The 21008-nt window shown below is 40.4% G+C and overlaps 1 protein-coding gene across 3 annotated transcripts in view; it reads right to left on the bottom strand.

The window, feature by feature from the left end:
- PPP2R3B (protein phosphatase 2 regulatory subunit B''beta) overlaps positions 1–11464 on the bottom strand; it is a 52523-nt gene extending 41059 nt beyond the window's left edge. For 2 of the 3 annotated variants that reach the window (XM_026034248.1, XM_026034250.1), the window contains exons 1-2: positions 11450–11464; positions 9528–9973 (exon numbers count right to left, since the gene is read on the bottom strand). In XM_026034248.1, the coding sequence (XP_025890033.1) occupies positions 9528–9875 (348 nt within the window). In that variant the 5' untranslated portion in view covers positions 9876–9973; positions 11450–11464. Of the gene's footprint in view, positions 1–9527; positions 9974–11449 lie in introns of those variants that run through there. The other variant, XM_026034249.1, reaches the window with a different exon arrangement.
- Between the last annotated feature and the right edge of the window lie 9544 nt (positions 11465–21008).

The raw sequence follows: 21008 nt of genomic DNA, 5'->3' as shown, positions 1-21008 counted from the left end.
CATTAAGTAGCTATGAAATAATAAACGCGATAGCCTATCTTTAAAAAAATACTTAAGTTATAGCAAGCCCTTATCTTCAAGATGAAAATTGCRTCTCCAAAAGACCATCTTCCACTATCAACTAATGAGACACAAGAATTGTGCATCTCTGCCAGTGAGACCCTATTTGGTTTCTTGCCTCTGACCTAGGTGCAATACAGTTATATGAGGAAGCTGTAAGACGCATCTGTATCTGGATCAGTATGAGATCGGAGAGACAATTAACTTTTTCCAACTCCTTCGGCCTTAAATTTCTAACAGAATTCTAATGCCCTAAGCAACGCTAGCTGWGTAGTTGCATTATTTACACTAGTCTGAAGATCTTTAATTTTGCAGAAAAGTAGACTGTGGGCTACTGTTGTATCAGCAGTTCCCAGGGCTTGTGAAAAAGCAAGAGTAAAGATCAGAAGGCTTCGCTATATCTATTTCAGTTAGATTTGTTTTTATGATCTACAAAGTGAGAAAAACAACTTAGGCTCACTAGGTAGCATGTGTAGTACCTCTCTGCTTAGAGCTATATATAGCAACTCCCACTATTGATACAGTGAAAACAAAAGAAGCACTATCACTCTTGATTTACTTTGGAAATAATTCTTAAACTTCCCCTCAAGGTCTTCAAAAAGGCCACTGTGAATAAGTCAGTTCTTTATGGGAAAGAAGCTTTCCTAAAGTCTCAATCACCCAAGAGTGTTATTTTATATGAGCAATAAACAAAAGTTGCCTTCCTTAGGAGACTGCAATTTGTAATAAGATTTACTGAYCTTGAATTGCAGTAGCACAGGTACTGTAAAACATGAAATTTCTAGAGAATGGGAAAATAGAAGAATAAACGGAAAGTAGCAAAGAAAAAAAAATCCTGTTCTTATCCCCTAAAATGCTTAAACAAACGTGAGCACCTCTCAGCACACTGACTCACTGGTACAAAACACACGGATCCTGATTTTTCAACGGTGTTTTACAAATATTGACCCAAATCCATGGTTCTGTCCTGAGATCAGGACACACAAGCCCAAAGCTCACCTACTTTTAGGGCTCGGTACGTAACCTCATACCAGTGATTAAGGAAAGGGATTTAAATGGCATTCCAAATAAGCAGTTTTACCTGCATACAAGCATAAATAAGCATACACTTTTCTTTTGGAAAATGCAAAACCTTACTACWGAACATGCTAAGAATTAAGGGCCACAGAGTTCCCATAAAAGAATGTCTTTTTTAATGAGCACTCTAGATTTCCCAATACTGCTGGAAAAGACAGAAAAAAGATCTAGAACTTCTTTCCACAGTTAGCTGAAGAATCCAGAACGTTAAGGAGGCAAGATGATGAGTTAGGAGTTAGATAKGAGTCATGGCCATGTGGGCAGGCCAGGAGGGACAGGCTGCTCATGTTCTCTGCATTGCCGACACAGCATCAGGTATGTGCACCATGCCATGGGTCTCTGTCAGATCATAAAGCAAGATAAGATACATGTCACCTTGCTAYGTCTGGACTCCAAGGAAGTAGCATGGCCCTTTTCAGAGTGCTAACTGCATCTGGCAGAATCACTGCAGCAAGTGCCAACACCAGCTACTGTAAAACTGATTGCTGTTGGATAGTTCATCCCTCTCTTCACGAAGAACAATCTTCATTCTCTGCCACCATGAAGAATGAAGAAGGATCTTCAGTCTTGGCCACTTTAGGAAAATATCTCTAGTTTACATTTTGTTTACTTGTGCATAACAGAGTTTTCATAGAAACAGGCTGCTGGAATAAAGCTCTACATGAGGAACTCACTATTCACAATCTTAGATGATYAAGAATATCTTCAGAACATGAAAGCACGTGAAATGTTACCACTGGGGTGGCTGAGTAGAGATAGATATAATCAAAATAATTTTTATGATCCATACTTGATAAAACAACATCTGCTCTACTACAATGTTTTTTTAAATAAAAATGAGCTATCATGATATAGAGACTATCTACAGAAAAAGTTACAGTCCACCAAGTGGACATTTGTACYTTTACCAAGGTAGGTCTCAGAACAGGCTGAAAGGACAAGTCAGCATAGGCTAATACAGATGCCATTTTGAGATCTTCCTTCAGAAGACAAGRATATTTATAACAAGTCTAGTATCATGCAAGTTTGCCAAGGCCATTTGTGATATTTAGTTGTTTCTAGTTTGTTATTACTTACCTTGTATCACCTTAACTTAGACATTCACATAGTAATCTGGTGTATGAAGTGCTGTCATTCATGCGCTTAGCTGTCCACCAAGAGCTAGTTTAAACATAGCAGCAGCTGTTCAGCACTTCATCATTCTGACACAAATTCAATTTTCAACTATTCCTTTCAAAAACATATTTCTATCTTTGAATTTCACTGTTTTCAAAACTTTAAAGTACTTCATATGTCAATCATTCAACGCTACTTTAATTACCACACAACAGACTAACACCATATGTAATTCATTCTCTGAAATCACAAGACAATTTTGGGTCAATTACAGCTGCATCTGATTTTGCTCTAGATTCCAAAAACAAAAAAAAMCAAATGAGGATAGCTTAAGATATAGACTCCTCTTAACTGAAAGTTAACTGTAGTTTACCAGCCACTACTGGGGTTTCTACTAGGAGTCCTGTAAAAATTTACTCTTGGCCTAACACTGTTTTGTTGATCATATCAATAAGAACTCATGCAGGGGTAGGAAACTGGGAGGTAATAAAAACGATATCGGAATAGTTATATTGGTTAATAAGGAGCACAAGGTAACAACCTGATTGGTTTTTGTTTGTTTGTTTTTTAAACTAAAYATCTAAATTAAAGATCACTTGCAAACCTRCAAGTAGGGTATGGACAAACAAAAAAAAATAAGGCCACAAGAAGTTATTATTTGGAACCAGTGCCCATAATAAAAAAAAACCCACAACAGCTAGAGTTAAGTACAGATTTAAAAGCATGAGTTTAAGTGATAAGGCAGCTTGGACCAATGCTAAAACATCACCAGAACAGCAATAGTATTCCTGGCTAGCATCTTGTCTGATTCCCCATCACTGGAAGCTTTGATGTGAAGTCTCAGAACCTTCCAAACATTCTAGACAGTCTTTCTAAAAGCTTAAACTTCAGCTGTTGTTTGATAAATAAGCATCTAATTGATATTTTAGTATTTTAGGTAGCATTACATAATATTAATACTATGCGGTAGCAAATGAGACCATAAAGTCAGGGATCCATTTAAAATATTAAATCGTAATTGAAGATTTTAAAGTATTCGCTGTAAATGCAACGAGACCATTACCATATTGAAGAAGTATCTAGCTCATTAAGCACTTTCAGTATTATTTAATTTCAAGTAGTTTGCTTGACTTCTTAGGCAATGAACAACACTTGTAAACGTAAGGCTAGTTTCCACGTGAAGTTAGACTGGCATTAGTGTGGTGTACATGAGGTAATTTAACCACAGTCTYAAGAGTCCAACATCACTGCAAGTACCTGCAGTTTAAGTAATGGTGCATATATGTGCCTCCAAAGTTTTCCAGCTATCTTTTTAAACAGAATAGCTAATGATAAAGAGGAACATATCTAACACAACGAAATAACAGTAGTCGCTTGTAAAAACATCTCTTGATTGCTGGTTAACTTGCTATGGAGTAATACAAGAACACAACAACTCAACTCTGCACAAAAGAATTTATACTGAATTTATTAACTGTGGTGTAATGTATCTCTTTGTTGTGGGCTGCAGAGAACAGGAAGAGCTTAACTGGCGTCTTCCTCATATCGATGCAACTACATGAATTGCCTAATCCTTATCAAATTCTTCCAGACTGGTGCATGTGCAAAGCTTCCAGTTTTGAGAGGCTGAGCTGCACAATGTGACCAGGTATTTTGTAGATTTTGCCATAAGATTTCTTGCTGAAACATTCTGTCACTACAGACTACATTCTGTAGTGTAGTTTGTAGGTCAATACATCCATCGACCTACAAATGAGTTCACCACAGAAACTGCATTCCTTTTTTATACTCGACTAAGACCATACATACTTTTGGCCTCAAACTCATTTCTAACAGTTGGGAGTAAGCAAAGACCATACAGAATCACTGTCCTTCCAGAATGGACCATATCTTAGAAAAATAACTGTTTCTGTGATTAATGCAAGATTATAATTAGGCTCAAGTGTTTTGAATAAGAATTGCACATCGAGGAGTCAGTATAAGTATCTTTGAATGTAATGTTCTCACATAGTTAGGAGTTTTTTGTTTGCTTGCTTCCTTTTAAATGGCAGGTTCACACAAAGGAAATAGCGCCCAYGATTAATCAATTTCATCCAAACTTCTGAATTTCTACTGTGTCAATTCAGGTGAATCTCAAATTTAAGATAGCCACGTACAATTCTGAATTTTCTTTTCAGCATTAGAAATTATAAAAACATACAAGATTGGAAGTAGCCTAGGAAAACTATTTAGGCATTTCCTGTAGGACAGAATTATTTCTTTCAGGTGCAGCTGGCACTTTCAAAGAGCATTACTCAAGAGATTATTTCATGTAACAAAGCACAATGTATAAACAGAGTTAATACTGCTGCTAAAAAACAGTGCAATATTTATATCCCAGGGCTTTATGTGCAGAAAAACCAAGAACACCATATCAAGGGACTATAACAGTGAATAATTTCAGTTTTTCATTTATACATAAAATGAATAGTTGGTTCTGTAATAAGAAAAATGATGCTTCTGCTCCAAGCTATTCAGCACAGCAAAGCTTAAGAAAAATACCACARCATACTACTGGGCACTGCTTGTGTTGACTATTCTTTCATCCCAATTGAGACTGAACATTTTTCTAGGAATATCATTTTTCTAGGAATATCTTTATAGCTACATTCTTCTAGACCTTAATACAAACTTAAGACTGACCTTCCTTGTTGGGAACACCTTAGAACGACCTTTATTGTGGACACGTTAGTSCTGACATCTGTCATAGCACCCTGTTATCATTGTAAAAGTACATCAGTTTGATACGGGGTTATTTCCAGTCTGCCTTTAAGCCACAGGCTTGAGTTGGAAGCCAAGTCCATCACCCCTCCCCACCTAGTGATGCGAGACAGCAGTATTAACATTAACTTTGTTTAATACTGAGGTAGGGAGCGTACATACAAGGCCACATGGAGGTCTGCACAACATAATTTAGTGCAGGGCAATGCTAATACAGCTAATGTAATCCAGACTTTTTAGTTAACATTGTCTCTAGTATTGGGAGTACAGTAGGCAGCAATTCAGATGAGACAAAACACAAGCTACGCAGTTGAAGTGCCAAAACTGATCTCAAAGTTTAATAAGCACTGAGCTGAAAGCTTGCAGGGTTTAAACACTGTCACTCCTCTTGTTCTTACTAWTACTTTCCGAGAGTAGAGTCTCTCCTTGTTAATAAAGGAATATTTCTCCTCCCCCCTCCCCAGCCCTTGAGTGCACATGGAGAAGATGGAGACAACCCACCGCTGGTCTAAGGTTGCAGATCCAAACCCTGCAATCCCTTACCTCTAGCCATCAGGAGAGGACATTTGTTCCAATGAATGGTTGCTAGTGTTACTATCCTACAACCTTTATCTTAAYGTTAAAAAGCTGTACTCCAGCCTCACTTTAACTCAGACGGATTTAGTAGCGTTGCTCAGTTTGAATGAACTAACTTATAACAAAAAGTTACAACAAGAAACATGATAGAGAAAAGAAAATATGACAATATAGTAAAATAGTAAAAAGTAGCAAAAGACAAGGGAATAAGTTTTAATAATCAACACAGGATAATAGACCAGAAAAGTAAAGTTACCAAGCAAAAGATATATGGAAGTCAATTCAAAAAGTACCTTTATACCAAAGGTTGCACCTGCAGAAAATGGAAAATAGCTTTGCGAACTTCTTCAGATCAAATCACGTTCTCTATACCCTCTCCAAAATGCCCAAAGGGAATTCTGTGAATAGTTTCCCTAGATACTCTGCACAACAGCTGGTTAGGATTAAACATCTTGCCTGCAGCATCTTGAGATTTGAAGGTTTGGCATTTTTGACAGTGTGATGAGCAGTGCACAATTGTGCACTCTCCATGTGTTTAAGATAATGGAGAGAGCCAGATACAGTATTAAATACATGCACAGGAGTGATAAGTTAGAAGCAAGCTATGGCACAACTATTCCTCAAGCTAGAAAAAGTCAGATCTCTGGAATTTCTTTACAAGAASGTACTCTTATAAAATAGTCATTCTGAGACATAAACGTTGAGATTTATGTCTCTAATTTGCTTTTATTTTAACACATTTAGCATATGCATGTCATGAGTATACTTGCCAAAATACTGTTAATGCTAGTAAGCACTTTATGTTACAYAACCAAGGTTCCCAGAACTTTGCAATAACTGTCTTTGCACAGTCAGACCCTGACCTCACTGGGAGAAACATCACAGATGAAAGGCAAAATTTTGTTTAAAATAAAAAAAAAAAAGAAAAAAAAACCTTAAACAAAAGATACTGTAGGATGAGTTTTCCTAGTTAACTGCTATCAAGAATCCAAAGTCTATTAAGCCAATAGTCCACTAGGAACTATGAGCTTTAAGTCCCAAGTCCAGATGAAAACACCCCGTTTCAAATATTTTACTTTTCTTGTTTGTCCTTAATAGAGTGATGAAGTAGGCTCTTTCAGCGAGCAAGAAAGTGCTTGGGACTTGCTAATCTGCAGAGGGCTGTAACTGTTTTGCAAACTACACATTCCTCTGTTAAGGCATTAGAGTTTCAGTAAAAACACCCAAAAACCTTTGAATTTGGATAAATGAATAACCCTCAAGCTTCAATTAAAAGCTAACCAACTTAAAACAAACAAACAAACAATAACAAAAAAAACAACTGAAAGAAATGATCTCCCTGAATACAGTTGCCAAACTCTGTACTTCTAATATTAACACTTCCATCAAAACACCAACTTGGTATTTATTTCGCTCACATACAGCTAATTAAGGCATAAATCTTAAATATCTGACTCCTGTTCTGAGAACATTTACCATACTACAAGATTGTTTTTTGTACAAGTGTAGAAAACTGTAGCATGAAAGTTGAGTTTCCTATGTTTGTATTTATTCTTCTAGTACCTGTATCTATTTATTCTCCAATATCTGAAAAAGCTTCGGCATGAGCATTTCAAGAGACAGGAAAGTTAATACAGCAACTTTACCAATAATCAAGCCTAGTGATTCAGCCCAATGATATTGAAAAACATACCCTGCCAAAGTGAATTTACTGCTTGTACTTTTACATTACAAGAATTCCTGTATACAGTAAGAAAAGCTTTAATAAGAAAATATCCAAGTTGACTCTTATAGCCCTAAGAGAGTTAATTCACCATCTGTTTATGAAATGTTTGTGATAGAAAAGCTCTCTCCTCGAATCACCCTCAGGCACAGAATCCTAAGCATATTAATTTCTACCATCTTTTCTAGGACTGCTATTTAAATCTGGATTACTGGAGTTATAGTACAACCCCCCCTTTTTTTTTTTAAAGCCACTTGAAGCACTTGATTCCATTTATAGAAACACGACCATGACCTCAAACTTATTTAAACTCAAATGAAATGGGTAAAAACATTGTAAGCCATGATTAAGCATACAAAAGCAGAAACCTTTGACACTCCACTGAGTGGTTTATGGATGCACAAGAAAAGTGATGCTAAATTCACTGCCATGGCAGAACATGCAATTATGCAACTTTGGTGTCTTATTTCAAAAGCTGTATTTGTCTGCTGCAAATACAATTTTCGCTCCCTTAAAGGCTTAGAACCTTTCAGATGAAACTGAAAGTTTCATCTAACTCATCTTAATCATAAGTTATTCAGTTATTCAGCTGAATAATAGAGTCACAAATAAATTTCTAACTACTTGGAAGCTGCTCCCACCCTGCTCTTTGAAAAAACAACCTAAGCCTCTAGGTTATTTCTGAGCACTACTACAAACAGTACCAGTTATGTGAAGGATGTTATTGTTTATAAATCTCTTCTAGTTCTTCTCTTAACAATCTACTTAAAACAATACAATTCACTAATGAAATTATACTATATATGAGTCAGTAATTGATTACACCAAATAACCGTGGTTTCTAAAGGAAACTTTGGTTTTGCCTGAGATATGATTTTACTTCCTGTCTTCTTTAAAAAGAAAGAAGACAGCTCGAAGTTAAATGTAAACTTAACTGCTCATTAAACAAAACAGTTTCAGCTGGGAGGGGAAAGACAGGGGATGGAAAGACAGGATGCATTTTGTTTAGAGCCCTGCATAGAGAGCATTGTCTATTATAAGTGAAGATCTCAGAAAGGCTGCATTGAGCATCCCAGGCAGTGCTCCAACAATTACTTTGTTAACACGCAGTTTCAACAGAACCAAGTTTGAGTCTGGTACTAACAGTGCCTGGTATCATTCAGCAAAGGAAAATTTGCAGTCAAGACATTATCTTACAAAAATACTGCATGGAGAGACTTAAATTTATCCACAATTAGATTATATATAATAATGGAAGGGCTTGTTATTGGCAAAGCTGGTGTGGGTTACCTCTGGCAAGAGTAACGCCAGGAACTTGGCTATTCAGTGAACTAGATAGCCATGTTAAGCTACCTTGCCAAGCTAGCTACCTTGACTGAAGGAAAGCTAGATTCTTTTTTTCAATATGTACAATGTTCTTAATATTTCATGACTGAAATCTGGTTAAGCACAATTATCTGAGCTAATCATTCCAGTTTGAGCTTTTCAAGTACTTTTTTTTTTCCCCAACGTCAGATACTAAATAGAGGTACTCTAAGTACAGATGCTAGACATTATGGGGAAACAAGCACACTGAAAACRCACATATTTTTAGCCATTATATGGCTACTCTAGTCTTTGTACTGTTTCTAGTTTATTCAATGCAAGAATACGGATACTTGGCCAAACCTTATTGCACAAGAGAGAGCACCCTTCAGAAGGTATTGGCACTTGTTTTGATCTTGCCTTAGCTATGCTGCATCCAATGAGGGGACATAATATATATGTTGGCTGCAGCACAGATTAGCATAGCGTGATGTTTGAAGTTTTACCTCGAAAGCAGGGCAGCTATACCAAAGCCAGTGAGCTCTATACCAGACAAAGAATTTAAGGTCTCTTTCCCTCTGCAGTTTGAGGGATGTGGTACTATCAAAATAACTGCTCTTGATAGAAAAAAAATATATATTGGAAATAGAAGAACCTTGATTTTTCATTGTATGTGTGGCACGGCTAGTTTATAGAGAGCAATAAAGCTGACATGAGCCAAGAGAGTCTCTAGGAAGTTCAGGCCACCTCCTTTGTCACTATATGACAATGACACAAAAGTTGGTATTTCAGGTTCAGTGGTACCATTCCACTCCTTCTGCAATAACAATAATTACTTGCATAACTCAACAGTGCTACAAGCTCAGCTCTATTTAGACAAGTAAGTACAATAAGTAAGAAATAGACTTACTGCTCTGGTCCCTGAAGATCTACGTATTCCTCTAGTATTAGAGGCACTCCTTGTGCTGGTTGAAGTTGCCAGTGGAAGTGCTGTAGAAAGATGAGGAGGATTGAAAGACATCAAAGGTATCCTGATATCCCCTAAAATGCTTTGCTTGCAGTTGGAGTTTTTAGTAGTGAATCTCTCATTTTCACCATTCCCTGAGTCTCCATTAGCAATCTCAGTTTTATCCTCATTCTTGATGCTTCTCAAATAGTCCTTCAGCTCCAGCTGACTTGCAGGTTGACTCAGCCAACACAAAAAGAGTTCGTCTACCTTCATTTTCAGGACGGGTTGCAGAACTTTCCCAGCTGGCATTTTTAACTAGTCTACCTTTTTGTCTAATCAAACACCAAATAAAACTTTGAAAATCATCTACTGATTCCTCTTGCCTTTCAAGTTGTCACTGAAGATTCCTGTTAAGAAAAAAAAAAAAAGGTTAATCAGAGTTTTGAAGTGTTTAGTCCCACAAGGTGTGAACAGATGTGATGAAACACATGGTACCATGCGACAACACTGACATATGGCCATTTTGTAGGTAAGAGCTATTGACCAAAGTCAAATCCACAAGACAATTTCTTTTAAAAGTAAATCATGTGAAAAATGGAAATCAGAGAGAAAGAAATTGCTCTTAACTTCCTCAAAGAGAGCCACGTTAAACAAAAGTTCTCCAAGAACACATATATACACATATGAGAAATAGCTTTGAGAAGACTTCTAATTGAACCCATCAACAACTACATCTCTATAAACAAGAAGTCTACACAAAAAGCCTTGGTGAGAAGACAGTTATGACCAAATTAACAATGCTCTCAGTCAAGAGATTCAGAGCTAATACTGAAGGCTCACTTCACATTCTGAAGCTCGGGTTGTTATATCCAGTAAAAATCTCATAGTTCCTTCCTCAGGATTTGACTGTTTTCTTGGTACTGCAAAGTCAGCTGTTATTTTAATGACTGACCTATTTTTATATTTACTTTTACAGTTTTTAAAGCCAATTAAAACGCAACTTGAGTCAAGAATYGGCTTAGCACGATTTCAGGTTGAGCTGCTCATTTCTGAGAATTTTTTTTCTTCTTTTTTTTAAAAAAAAAAAAAAAAAAGTGACTAGACCTAAGCACTGAGGACAGAATCTAAGTTGTTATTATTGTCAGCTCTGCAGTCAAATTACTTAGTGATCTGGTCTGGTTTAAATAAAGCCTGGGCTTCCCCTGCCTTTTTAAAGCCTCTCAAAAGCCTCCACACTTATAAATATTTGTTCCTTAATTAGGAGGCAGCAAGAATGTGCCAAACATTTGGGCAAAGAAGCCTTAAGAAGATTGTGAAATAACGCTGCACTTAAAGGACAAATTAAGGTCAAAGTCAAGTCCTTGTGAAACAGCAGACCTGGAAGCCTCACGCACCCTCTGCCACGCACCCTCTGCCACGCAGGACTTTGCGTACCTCCATGCTTAGCTACTAACTTCAAGGTTAAGTTATGCAGTTCCAGAGGGTGTATCCCTCTCTCCGCACACGCGGCCAGCAGGACTCACAACACTGAAGTTTCACAGACTCACAGAAGGGTTGAGGTTGGGAGGGACCTCTAGACATCAGCTAGCCCAACCGCCTGCTCCAGCAGGGACACCTGGAGCACGGGGCCGCATCCAGGCGGATCCAAGCTCCAGTTACTTTCCCTCCCCTCTCCGGGTACGCGGCGGCAGCGGCGCTGATCGTTGCCGAAGCCTCAGCCCGCCCTAAAGGCGGCCGCGAGGGACGAGGCGCAGCCGCCACCTCATACTCGCGGCGGGCACCCCCGCCGCCCCGCACCCCCTGACGGGCGACCGTTGGCGACCGTTGGGCGGCGCCGCGGGAAACCCGGGGGGGGGGGGGGGGAGGGGGGGGGACACGCTCACCTGTCACGTGCACCACCACCAACAGCTCCTCCCGCCGCTACCTTCAAATCCGCGTCCGCTTCCGGCCCGCCCCGCGCCGCTCTCGCGAGAGCTCCCGTCTCCGCGAGACGCGTCGGGCAGTTACTACGGCAACGCGGGGCGGGGTTCAGCAGCGCCGCTTTCCGCGCGCGTCATGACGTCACCGCGGGAGTGCTTGGCCGGGGGGAGGGGGAGGGTTTTGCCTTCCCGGCAGCCCTTGCGGGGCGGAGCGCGGGCTCGTTGCTGCCGCTCGCGGCGGGCGGCCGCCATTACGTGACGTGTCGTGACGCGACGTGACGTGACATGACATGACATGCCGTGACGTGACATGCCCTGACGTGACGTGACGTGACATGATGTGCCGTGTCTGGGCGCTGGGCTTGTGCGGCCTGCCCGTGCTGTGGTGATGCTGCGGCGGCTGCCCTAGGAAACAGGGAGGGATGTTGAGCAGCGAAGGGCCTAAGCCTGGCCTAAGCCTTAGGGTTACAGCCAGGGTTAAAATAGGGCAGGTGGCCTTCGAAGAGGACACAGAGGGTAGGAAGGACCAAGGAGAAATAAGGAATTGGATGCCTGTGGGAGAGCTCACGGGTTTCAGCACGGCGGTTCAAAACATTCGGTGCATTTAACGCACTGCAGCCTTTGGGCAAAAGCATTGGCACCGCTACAGGGGCACGGAGATAGTTTGACCTGTTCCTGGGTGCACTGGGGTATTTTTGCACCAGCCTTAAAATGGGGTTAACCTCAACTTTCTACTTAAAACTGCTTCCAAAGTAGTTGAGGGGGTCCCCGCTTCGGAAGCAGAGTAGTGCTGAGTCACCCGTAGGTCTGCGGGGTTCAGAGAGCTGGTTTTTAGGAGACCGGAGTGGAAAATACTGCGTTAGTCTGAACAGGAATAAAGCCTTCAACGAAAAGCAGAGGATGCAGACGTAACAGTGAGAACAAATCTGCAAATATTGTAGGAGTATTTTTAAAGCAGGAGAAAAGAAGGTAAGACCTGTATGTTGTTATGGACAGCAACAAGACTTYTGTCTTAGAACTGAGGATCTGAATTAGGAAGAGTGATGGCAGAAGCCCCGACGTGTAACAAAGAGGACTTTTAAAACATTACAGATGCCTTTGAAGCATTCCTGAGTGGTGGTGTAGCCATCTGTTGATTGACATCCTGAAGACAGCTGGCAAGAGCAGCGATCAGAGAGCGAGTTGACGAGAGCTGTAGAGTTGGATATCGCCTGCAGAGAGATGATGCCCTTTGTTGAAACTGGCAGTGAGATCTCCCAAAAGAAAAAGAAAAAAAAAGACGTTAAAAAGTCCCTGAAAAATACAGTCACAGTCTTCTCCTGTGTATGCTAATGTAAGTTCAAAGCAGTTCTAATGCTGACTTCATTAGAATTTGTCATGATCAGCATTGGTATGAGAGGAATCAGTTCTTCATGTCTTCTGTTAATCTGAAGGGCCTTTAGGAGTGAACACAAGAGGAAGTTTAATTTCCATTATGAGGAGGAACTTCTTCCCGGTGAGGGTGACAGAGCCCTGGCACAGGCTGCCCAGGGAGGCTGTGGAGTCTCCTTCTCTGGAGGTCTCCAAACCCGCCTGGATGCCGCCCTGTGATCTGGGTGTCCCTGCTGGAGCAGGGGGTTGGACTAGATGATCTCTAGAGGTCCCTTCCAACCTCAGCCATTCTGTGATCATGATCATCAAGTAGCATAAACACTTGCCACTGGCAGGGATATTTGGGACAACAAAAAGTCACAGCATCTCTTCCTTTATAGAGATGCATAAGGCCAAACTTGTCAAAAAGGAGAGGACTAGTTAAATGACCATGTTTGTTCAGATCTTCTACAGATAAAATAAACAGTTTTTTTGACTGCTRTTTCCACATTTTTGCTGTCATGAGAAGAACACAAGCTTTTCCATGGTGGTTCCCATGCGTGGCAAACAAAAATCTATTTTAGTGTGTTAAGCTCCTGTAAAGCATGTGTATTTGTTTTCAGGATGGATTCCTTAAAACGTCCAATTGAATAATAATACATACAATGATATTGATTGTATGACAGTGGGACTATGTATCCAGTCAGCGTCTGAAAGTTAAAGTGCTGGAACCATACTGAAGTCTGCTGAAATAGATGCAGACTGCACCAAGTATGTCACCAACGTACTTGACCACTGCAGGAGGCTGGTGTATTGGTATTGCTTGTACCAGTTAAGAAGAAATCGTGGTGATTTGGCCTAGCTACACTGTACTGCGGGGTTAGTACACCTGAACTGGTATGTCCAGGTAGTTTAGTTCCTCCTTCCAAGTAGAGTATGTAGGTACTAGCTCGTTTCTGATCACAAATATCCTTCTTCTTTTTCTCCAGTCTTGAAGCACAAACTGAATTTTGCAGTGCGCCTAATAGACGTAGAGGACTTGAATATCAAACTCCTTYGTTACTCTCGTTGGTCGCTTTTCCAGTGACACAAGGGAGTTGCGTTCATTGGAAATATTCCTGTTGTCTGCCAGCGTTTCAGGCACGTTTCCTATGCACCACCTTGCATATACTGAGCATGGACATCTGCATGTCAGTTGTCCCTTTGTATTTGGTAGACATAAAGAGACATTTTCAGGGCCTTATTAATTTTCATTATTTAAACATCTAACCTAGGTCATATGAATCATGACGTGAAAGTGATGGGTTTTTTTTCTCCACTAATTAATAGGAATCTGAAGTATTAACTGAAGCGTACATGACCCCACTAGAGAAGTCTAAAAATGGGTGGGATAAATGTGTTTGCAGTAGTAAATTTACCTGATCTTATGTTAGGTGTGCTTGTATTCCATCTAGGAAGTAGAGTTGTCATCATGATACAGAGCACGTAGTGAGGTGAAGTACATCTGTCTATCAAATTGTAGTTCACTCTGCAGCATCTTTATGAGAGCTTCTTCTAGAGCTCTTCACATGCACGCTAGATGGGGAAGAGAACTGTAGTACTTCCTTAGGATGTTGCTTTAAAAAGAACATTGAATTTCGAACAGGCGTCTTATAGTACTTCTGCTGATGCAGTTCACATTTTTCAAATTTAGGCATCTGAAGTTGTGTTCTAACCCATATAGATGCACTGAAATAGCTCTGTCCTGATTTCCTAAGGTGTTGACTTAGTTGGGAGTGCTCTGACGAGTAGGCCATTTTTATTTAAATCATTGTAATTGAAAATTTTAGCCATAGATGCTCGTGGAGGTTGCACTCTCAAGGTGATGTCCCTCATAAAACTTGGTCATGTTATTCAGTCAGAATCTTCAGAAGAGTGTAAATGTTGCCTTCCACTGCTGAGTAAAAGCCAGTAAAATCTGACATTCTGGCATTCACACCCAAGTTGCTAGAGTTCTGGCACCTTTTTTTGTTGAGAATCGTGAGGATGTGAGGAGTTTTATGAAGCCTCCCTTAGACTGAAGGGAAAGGCTAAGAAAATGTTAATAACTGGGAATCCCTTAAGCTTCCCACCCATAGCAGCTAACCACGCCGCTTCATCCTTTCTTGCAGCTGCCGACCAAAAATAGAGCGAGGATGGGGAGCTGCAGATCATATGGCCTCCAGAAGTAGCATCGTATGCAGACAAAAAAATGTCAGCAATGCTGACTTGATGTGCGTGTTCTGCAGCCAGCTATGCCCTGAGAAGAGCATGATACTGAAATTCAGGGCTTAAATTTGGTGTTTCTTTTTCCTCTTTGAGGTGGAGTACTGCAGAAATACAGGGTTGGGTTAATTGCTTGCTGATCAGCCACTACTTAAGTGGAAGTTAAAGGTATAGTTGCAAATTGCTTTGTAACTTGTCAGTTTGAATCATGAGGCCTTACCAAGGCATTATTCAAACATTTAGATATTTGCAAACATGCTTTATTTCATCTCTATAACATTACATAGTCAGAATAAGGCCTTATCACAGTCATCTCCTTAAATGAGTAGCTGATTGCATGTGGGAATATTTACATTTCTGAGGGGAAAAAAGAAAGAGACAGTTAAGAATGTAAATACTGTAAGAGCAGGTGCACTATAAGCCAAGGAAGAAAATTGGTGCAGCAGTTGTTTGCTGTCATTGCATTAGAATAATTCCACTGTATATCACTGTGTGGGGCTAGCAGTGAGTATTCCTGGTAGGTTTTACTGAACCAGCGCTGTGTCCTCCCCCGGAGCCTTGGCTTGGGCAATGTTTATAGCAGCCTGGTTGTGAAGATGGGTTCCTCATGAAGTCTCCCTGATCTTCTAATCCCGGGTTCCCGTGTTTCTAATGCTCTGCTTTATGGGGCAGCTTCACCCGACCTTGTGTGCAGGTTACGTGGGCTTTATGGGAAGCTGCTGGGGCGGCCGTCCCCGGGTGGCGTTTAACAAGGTGTGCGCCTGGAGGTTTATGGGCTGTGAGAACGGGAGCCCGCTCGTGCTCCGCGTGTTGCTGAGCCCGCTTCTTTCCTGACCTCGGTGCAAGCCCTGGAGGTGAGAGGAGAGCCCGAGCTGTGTGTGCAGCAGCCAGCGGTGCCACCGACCACACACCCRGCCCAGAGAGAGAGCTGAGAGCTGGAAAACTCCCTGCCTTGGGACAAGGCAACTGGATTTCTGTCTTGGGACAAGGCCACAGGCGTTTCTCCGTGCCYGTCCCAACAGCCTTCCTCAGGTTGCTGAGGGCGCAGAGTAAAATAYGTAATGTGCCTCCTCGTTTTCTATRGAGTTTCTTTCTGTTTCTAAGGAATATGTATCATGTGATGGGCAACTGCATTTTTATCRCTTGACACCCAGAACTATTTCTGAAATAACGTTGTATTTCTGGGTTATGTTTCTTTGAACGCCTCTGCACGTAAGGAGATGGAATGGAAGCTGCAGTGAGGCATTGTGTGCTGCCTATCAGTGTTCTAATTCACCCATTGAACTAACATAAAGATAGCTCTTGTGGTTAATTGTTAATTACCACAAAATGAAAAGCACTCGGCTGATAAATCACTTTTATTTTTGTATTTCTGTCTGATAGGTAACTGTTTGCTTAGTAGTATTTTACAACTTCTGTGAAAATCACCTTTTGCTCTTCAAAGCCAGTAGCAAAATTTCTAGTTTTCATAATGTTATGAGATCAGGCACTTAGGCTCAGAGAATTTTAATTCAGCACTGCATTACTCCAGATCCAAGATACGATCTGTGCTTCAGTCACTATTTTCATCCAGCAGAACTAAAAGATTAACTATTTCTAAATTTATGAGCTAATTAGTAGACTAATACAAACCACATTTATCATTTCCTTGTATTTAGAAGGCAGTTTACTTAATCCTTATTCATTACAAAAGTCAGTTCAGATGTCCATAAAAGCTTACAGGAAAAAAAAAAAAAAAGTATTTGTTTCCATTTTCATTAGGGAAAAGTCAAAATTCCAAAAGATTCYGGGCAGACAGAGCCACATTCCTTTGCTCTTATTAAAGTCCTTTTAGTTACAGTAGTTAGAGGAGGAARGGGCTGTGCAGCTCTAGGCATATGTCTGCAAGGTTGCCAACACCAATAATTTTATTACAAATTTCATAAGATTTAGTGTTTTCCTTACAAAATTCCAGCTCTGAAGTCCCATGATGATGAAATACTATTATCTACCGTTAAATATGTGTGTGAAAAAGAGCTCTTGTGATTGCAAAGAAAATCTTAAAAATATTAAATTGATGTCTTAAAAATTCTAATTATAAAAATTATAAGAGCCCCATGTTACTTATTTTAAAATCAAGGTTATGGAAACAATCTCAAATTTTGAAAAATGTTTATTAATCTAAATATTGTGTCAACACTATGGCTCCTTTCTGTATTTCTGTATAGGACTTGCTGCTGCTTTTTGGATATTCTTTTCCTACTCCTGACGCTTAGTTTAAGGCAAAAAAACCTACATGCTTTTGTGATTTAAATGCAACAGAGTGCTGCGACTTAGGGTTAAGAGCGGGTTGCATATTTCAGCTATTGGAGCCAGACAGCAATTGAGTCTAATAACGGGCATGTCTACTATTTCCTGAAAATTTGCTGGTACATGACCCCTTATATGCAGATGCGTGACCCTACAACAAATTCTGTTATGTGGTGCCAAAAAATGGCATTAGCTTCAGCTGCTCTGTTAAGCTGCTCCCCGAGCTGCCTTACACTGCCGGTGAACGAGGCAGGGCGCCGAGCCGCTCACGGGTTGGTGTCCCCACCAGCACGGGGGTCCCCAGCACAGGCTGGACAGCAGCTCTCTGCGCGCTGGGCCAGGTATGTCGTGTATTGAGGCAAAGTTGTTTGCCCTTCCTCCTGAAGGAAGCACCAGCACGTGGCTACCTGGAGGGAAATGACTCCTTTTAGGAGCCTGACGCTGCCCATCCCACCCCCTTCTCCAGTCACAGCGATGGGGGGAACTCTGCAGCCAACAAGTCTGGCCCTTGAGCAGCGCTTGTCAAGCAGGCTGCAGCTGTGCCCGCCTGTGCTGCGCCTACAGGCGGAGCCTCCTGTCCCAGAGACAGCGTTAGGGAAGCATTGTGTGCAGCGGAGGTTCAGCGTCTAACATGAGCAACTGGAAAGAGAAGCTAATGGCGCGGCAGACGGCACCAGACAAGGAACAGAGCTGATGTCGCGGATTAATGAAAGATCTAGGTCGTTAGAAGAATACTGGGATGTTATGGAAATGAGGACCGTGCAGGCAGAAGGAAGACAAAGCTTGTATAATGTGCCACATGCTGCTGGGGAAAATAGTTTAGGCTAAAGAAYATCATTTTAATGCATGGGGAGCTTTCACAGGGCCTAAATTAATCCAGGCGACACTCACTTCCCTGGGCTTGAGCTGGGTTTCTGATCCAGGCTGCCCTCCAGAGGAGTCTGTTCTTCTCCCTTCCCCTCCCTTGGCTGGGAAAGATCCTGAGGAGCTCAGAGTACTCAGGCTAAAATTGCTCTTTGGGGATGCCCCACATGATGAAAGCAGACTGTGTTGTTACATGCATGACTGTGTTGTTATATGCATACACACACACGTGTGTGTATAAATATGCTTGTATAAATATACACACACACGTCCACACCAAAGAACAGAATTAAGACAAGAAGTATTTTTATCTTAGTGTTGGCATTTCCCGACATTTAGGCCCTTCTCACAGACTAACTGTCCCACCTAGCTGCTCAGCAGCACTACAGGGAACAGGTACTAAGAACTTTATTGAYGCAGTCCAGATTTAAATGCAGCTTTCAAAGAAAAAACATTTTTCTAATTCCACTTTGTACTACATTGTACAAGTACCTTTCACATGTGCATCTTATTTATACATTTTATATTCACACAGAAGTGTTAAAAAAAGCAATTTCCAATAACTGTCTACAGAAGTAAGCACATGCAGCCACGGGCCTTGGTGTTCTGAACCTTGATATGCAACTAACAGGTTMGTGGGAAAACAGTATGCATTTATTTTCCATGCTATTCAGGGCACAGTGCAACTTGTACTTAAATTACTTTATTATCACATGCTTAAATCCCGATCTATAAGAAGGATTCTTCTTATGTTCATTTTTGTGTTTCTCATTGTATAAATATATTTGTGTGTCTCTCCAGGTGGTGCCCCTGTCCCGTTATGATGCTGGTGGAATCTCAAGTTCTTCTTAACATTCACCATTTGCTTCCAATGCTTCTTAATTCTGAGGAGTTAGTTCAGCCTTAAGGGCTTCTGCTTGTTAATGTTGCCGGCCTAGCTGTTCCCACTGACGGTATGAACACGCACACTGTTCTTGAGAGTGCTTACCTGCATGCTTCTTCCACGTGCCTCTCACCCCGTTTTCACCCTATAGTTCTGAAATTGGACAGCTAAGGTAAACTCCATGCAAATGGTACTTAAAGAAACTAAATGAGAGATGAGAATACCCAGTGTCATAGCAGAGCTCTGTGTTCCTGGGAGGTTCCCCTGGAGAGGAGACTCCTCTCATGCTCCTTCCCTGGGTAGCCACTGCACAAGTGTAAGGTGAGAGAATGACCCTGGCGGCTTCCCACTTTGCACAGGGTACAGGATAGCTGTTCATACAGACAACTTTGTACTTCAGTTTAATGCAGTGCCTTGACATTTAAGTTGCTCCATTAAAAATGTAATTAGATGCTAGTAATGCATACAGTTAAGGATTCCTTGGAGTTTAAATAAGCCAAGTAAATCAAAATAAATAACATTCATTCAGTATTTAAAAATAAAGCAGGATAATTCCATATATCTCTAGCAGTGAAAGGAACTGTTGATACAATTTACCTGGTACCAATTTTCTCTTGCTTGCCTGGAAACATTTTGTCCATGTCCAAGCAACCCTGCATCAGCGGGCTAGTTCCAGGCTGAAATTGTTCTAGCTAATTGTTGCTTGGGGGTGGTTTTTCAAAACCATCATGACAGGTTTTCAAAATGAGACCAGTAGCTCTATAGAATTAAAAAGACCCCTGATACTTCTACTTGACAAAAGTTTTGGGGATATAAATAAAGCATTCTAATAATTTAAGCTAGCAGATGACTTGAAACGTTTCAAAATGATTTTTTTCTAAACCATTTATAGTGTATAGTTAAACAGCTTCAGTAAGCTACTCTTCAAGTTTCAGCTACATATTGGGAGAAGATCTGTTTTTTTTTTTTTCTCCCTGTTCTGGTACTTGCTCATTTGAGCATTCTCAGAAAGATGCCTACTTTTTCCTACAGGAATGGCTGCTTTTCACGTGTTCTAACCTACATAAATTCTTAATGTTTTACTGTACTTTTTGCAGGGGAGATGTTATTGGTTAGGTAATAAGAAAAAGCCCTAGTTCTACTGTGTAATGTGCATTTTTGCACCTTATGAGAATATTGAATAGACTTCATTATTTTTTTCAATACAAGTCTGAATTCCACCATTTGATTACCTGAACCAAAAGCGTTTCAATATGCCATCCATCACCCTGACCAGTGTAAAATGCTGAATATTCAGATTAAATTGGAACTTTTTTTTTTCTATGAATAAGGAATTTGATTCAATTCTATAATATACAGTGTCTCTAGGGAGAGGAAATTGAGCTGAAGGTCGCTGAAGGCAAGTGAGAAAATTGTATTATCCAAATACAAAATTCTTTTTCTTATCATCAAAACCTGAAATACAGCCATGGGGAATAAGGGGGTCAAGAGAGAATTCAATTAGAGATGAAAATGGAAAAGGTGCATTTTTCAACTTATCTTTCATTTTTCCAAACAAGTGGCAGTAGCGAGCTGCATGAGGACAATGAAATATTTGTCAAGCATTTTAAACTTTTTTTTTAATACAAATCAGAAAACATTCTCATTCTGTTTTAAAGAGATCGTAAAAGCCTCTCTCAACATAGAGAATGCAGTTCATAGTCTTGTGTGTTTCGGTTTTAGATGGTTAATCAGTGGTGCAGAAGAGGTAGTGATTGTATAAAAATTTATATGCATAAAATTGTCTTCATAAGACTCAAAAGTTTTGTGATCTGCTTCTCTGAGACAGTTTGCAGTAACAATTTCTACAGCTTTCCGCCTTAAGCTTGTAATGTAAAATGAATAGAGTCAAAA

This window comes from Nothoprocta perdicaria, unplaced genomic scaffold (genome assembly GCF_003342845.1).
Source record: "Nothoprocta perdicaria isolate Ctin4 unplaced genomic scaffold, notPer1 scaffold_140, whole genome shotgun sequence".
Lineage (NCBI taxonomy): Eukaryota > Metazoa > Chordata > Aves > Tinamiformes > Tinamidae > Nothoprocta > Nothoprocta perdicaria.
Note: the sequence above shows the minus strand (reverse complement) of the source record. Positions and strands in the feature narration are given on the sequence as shown.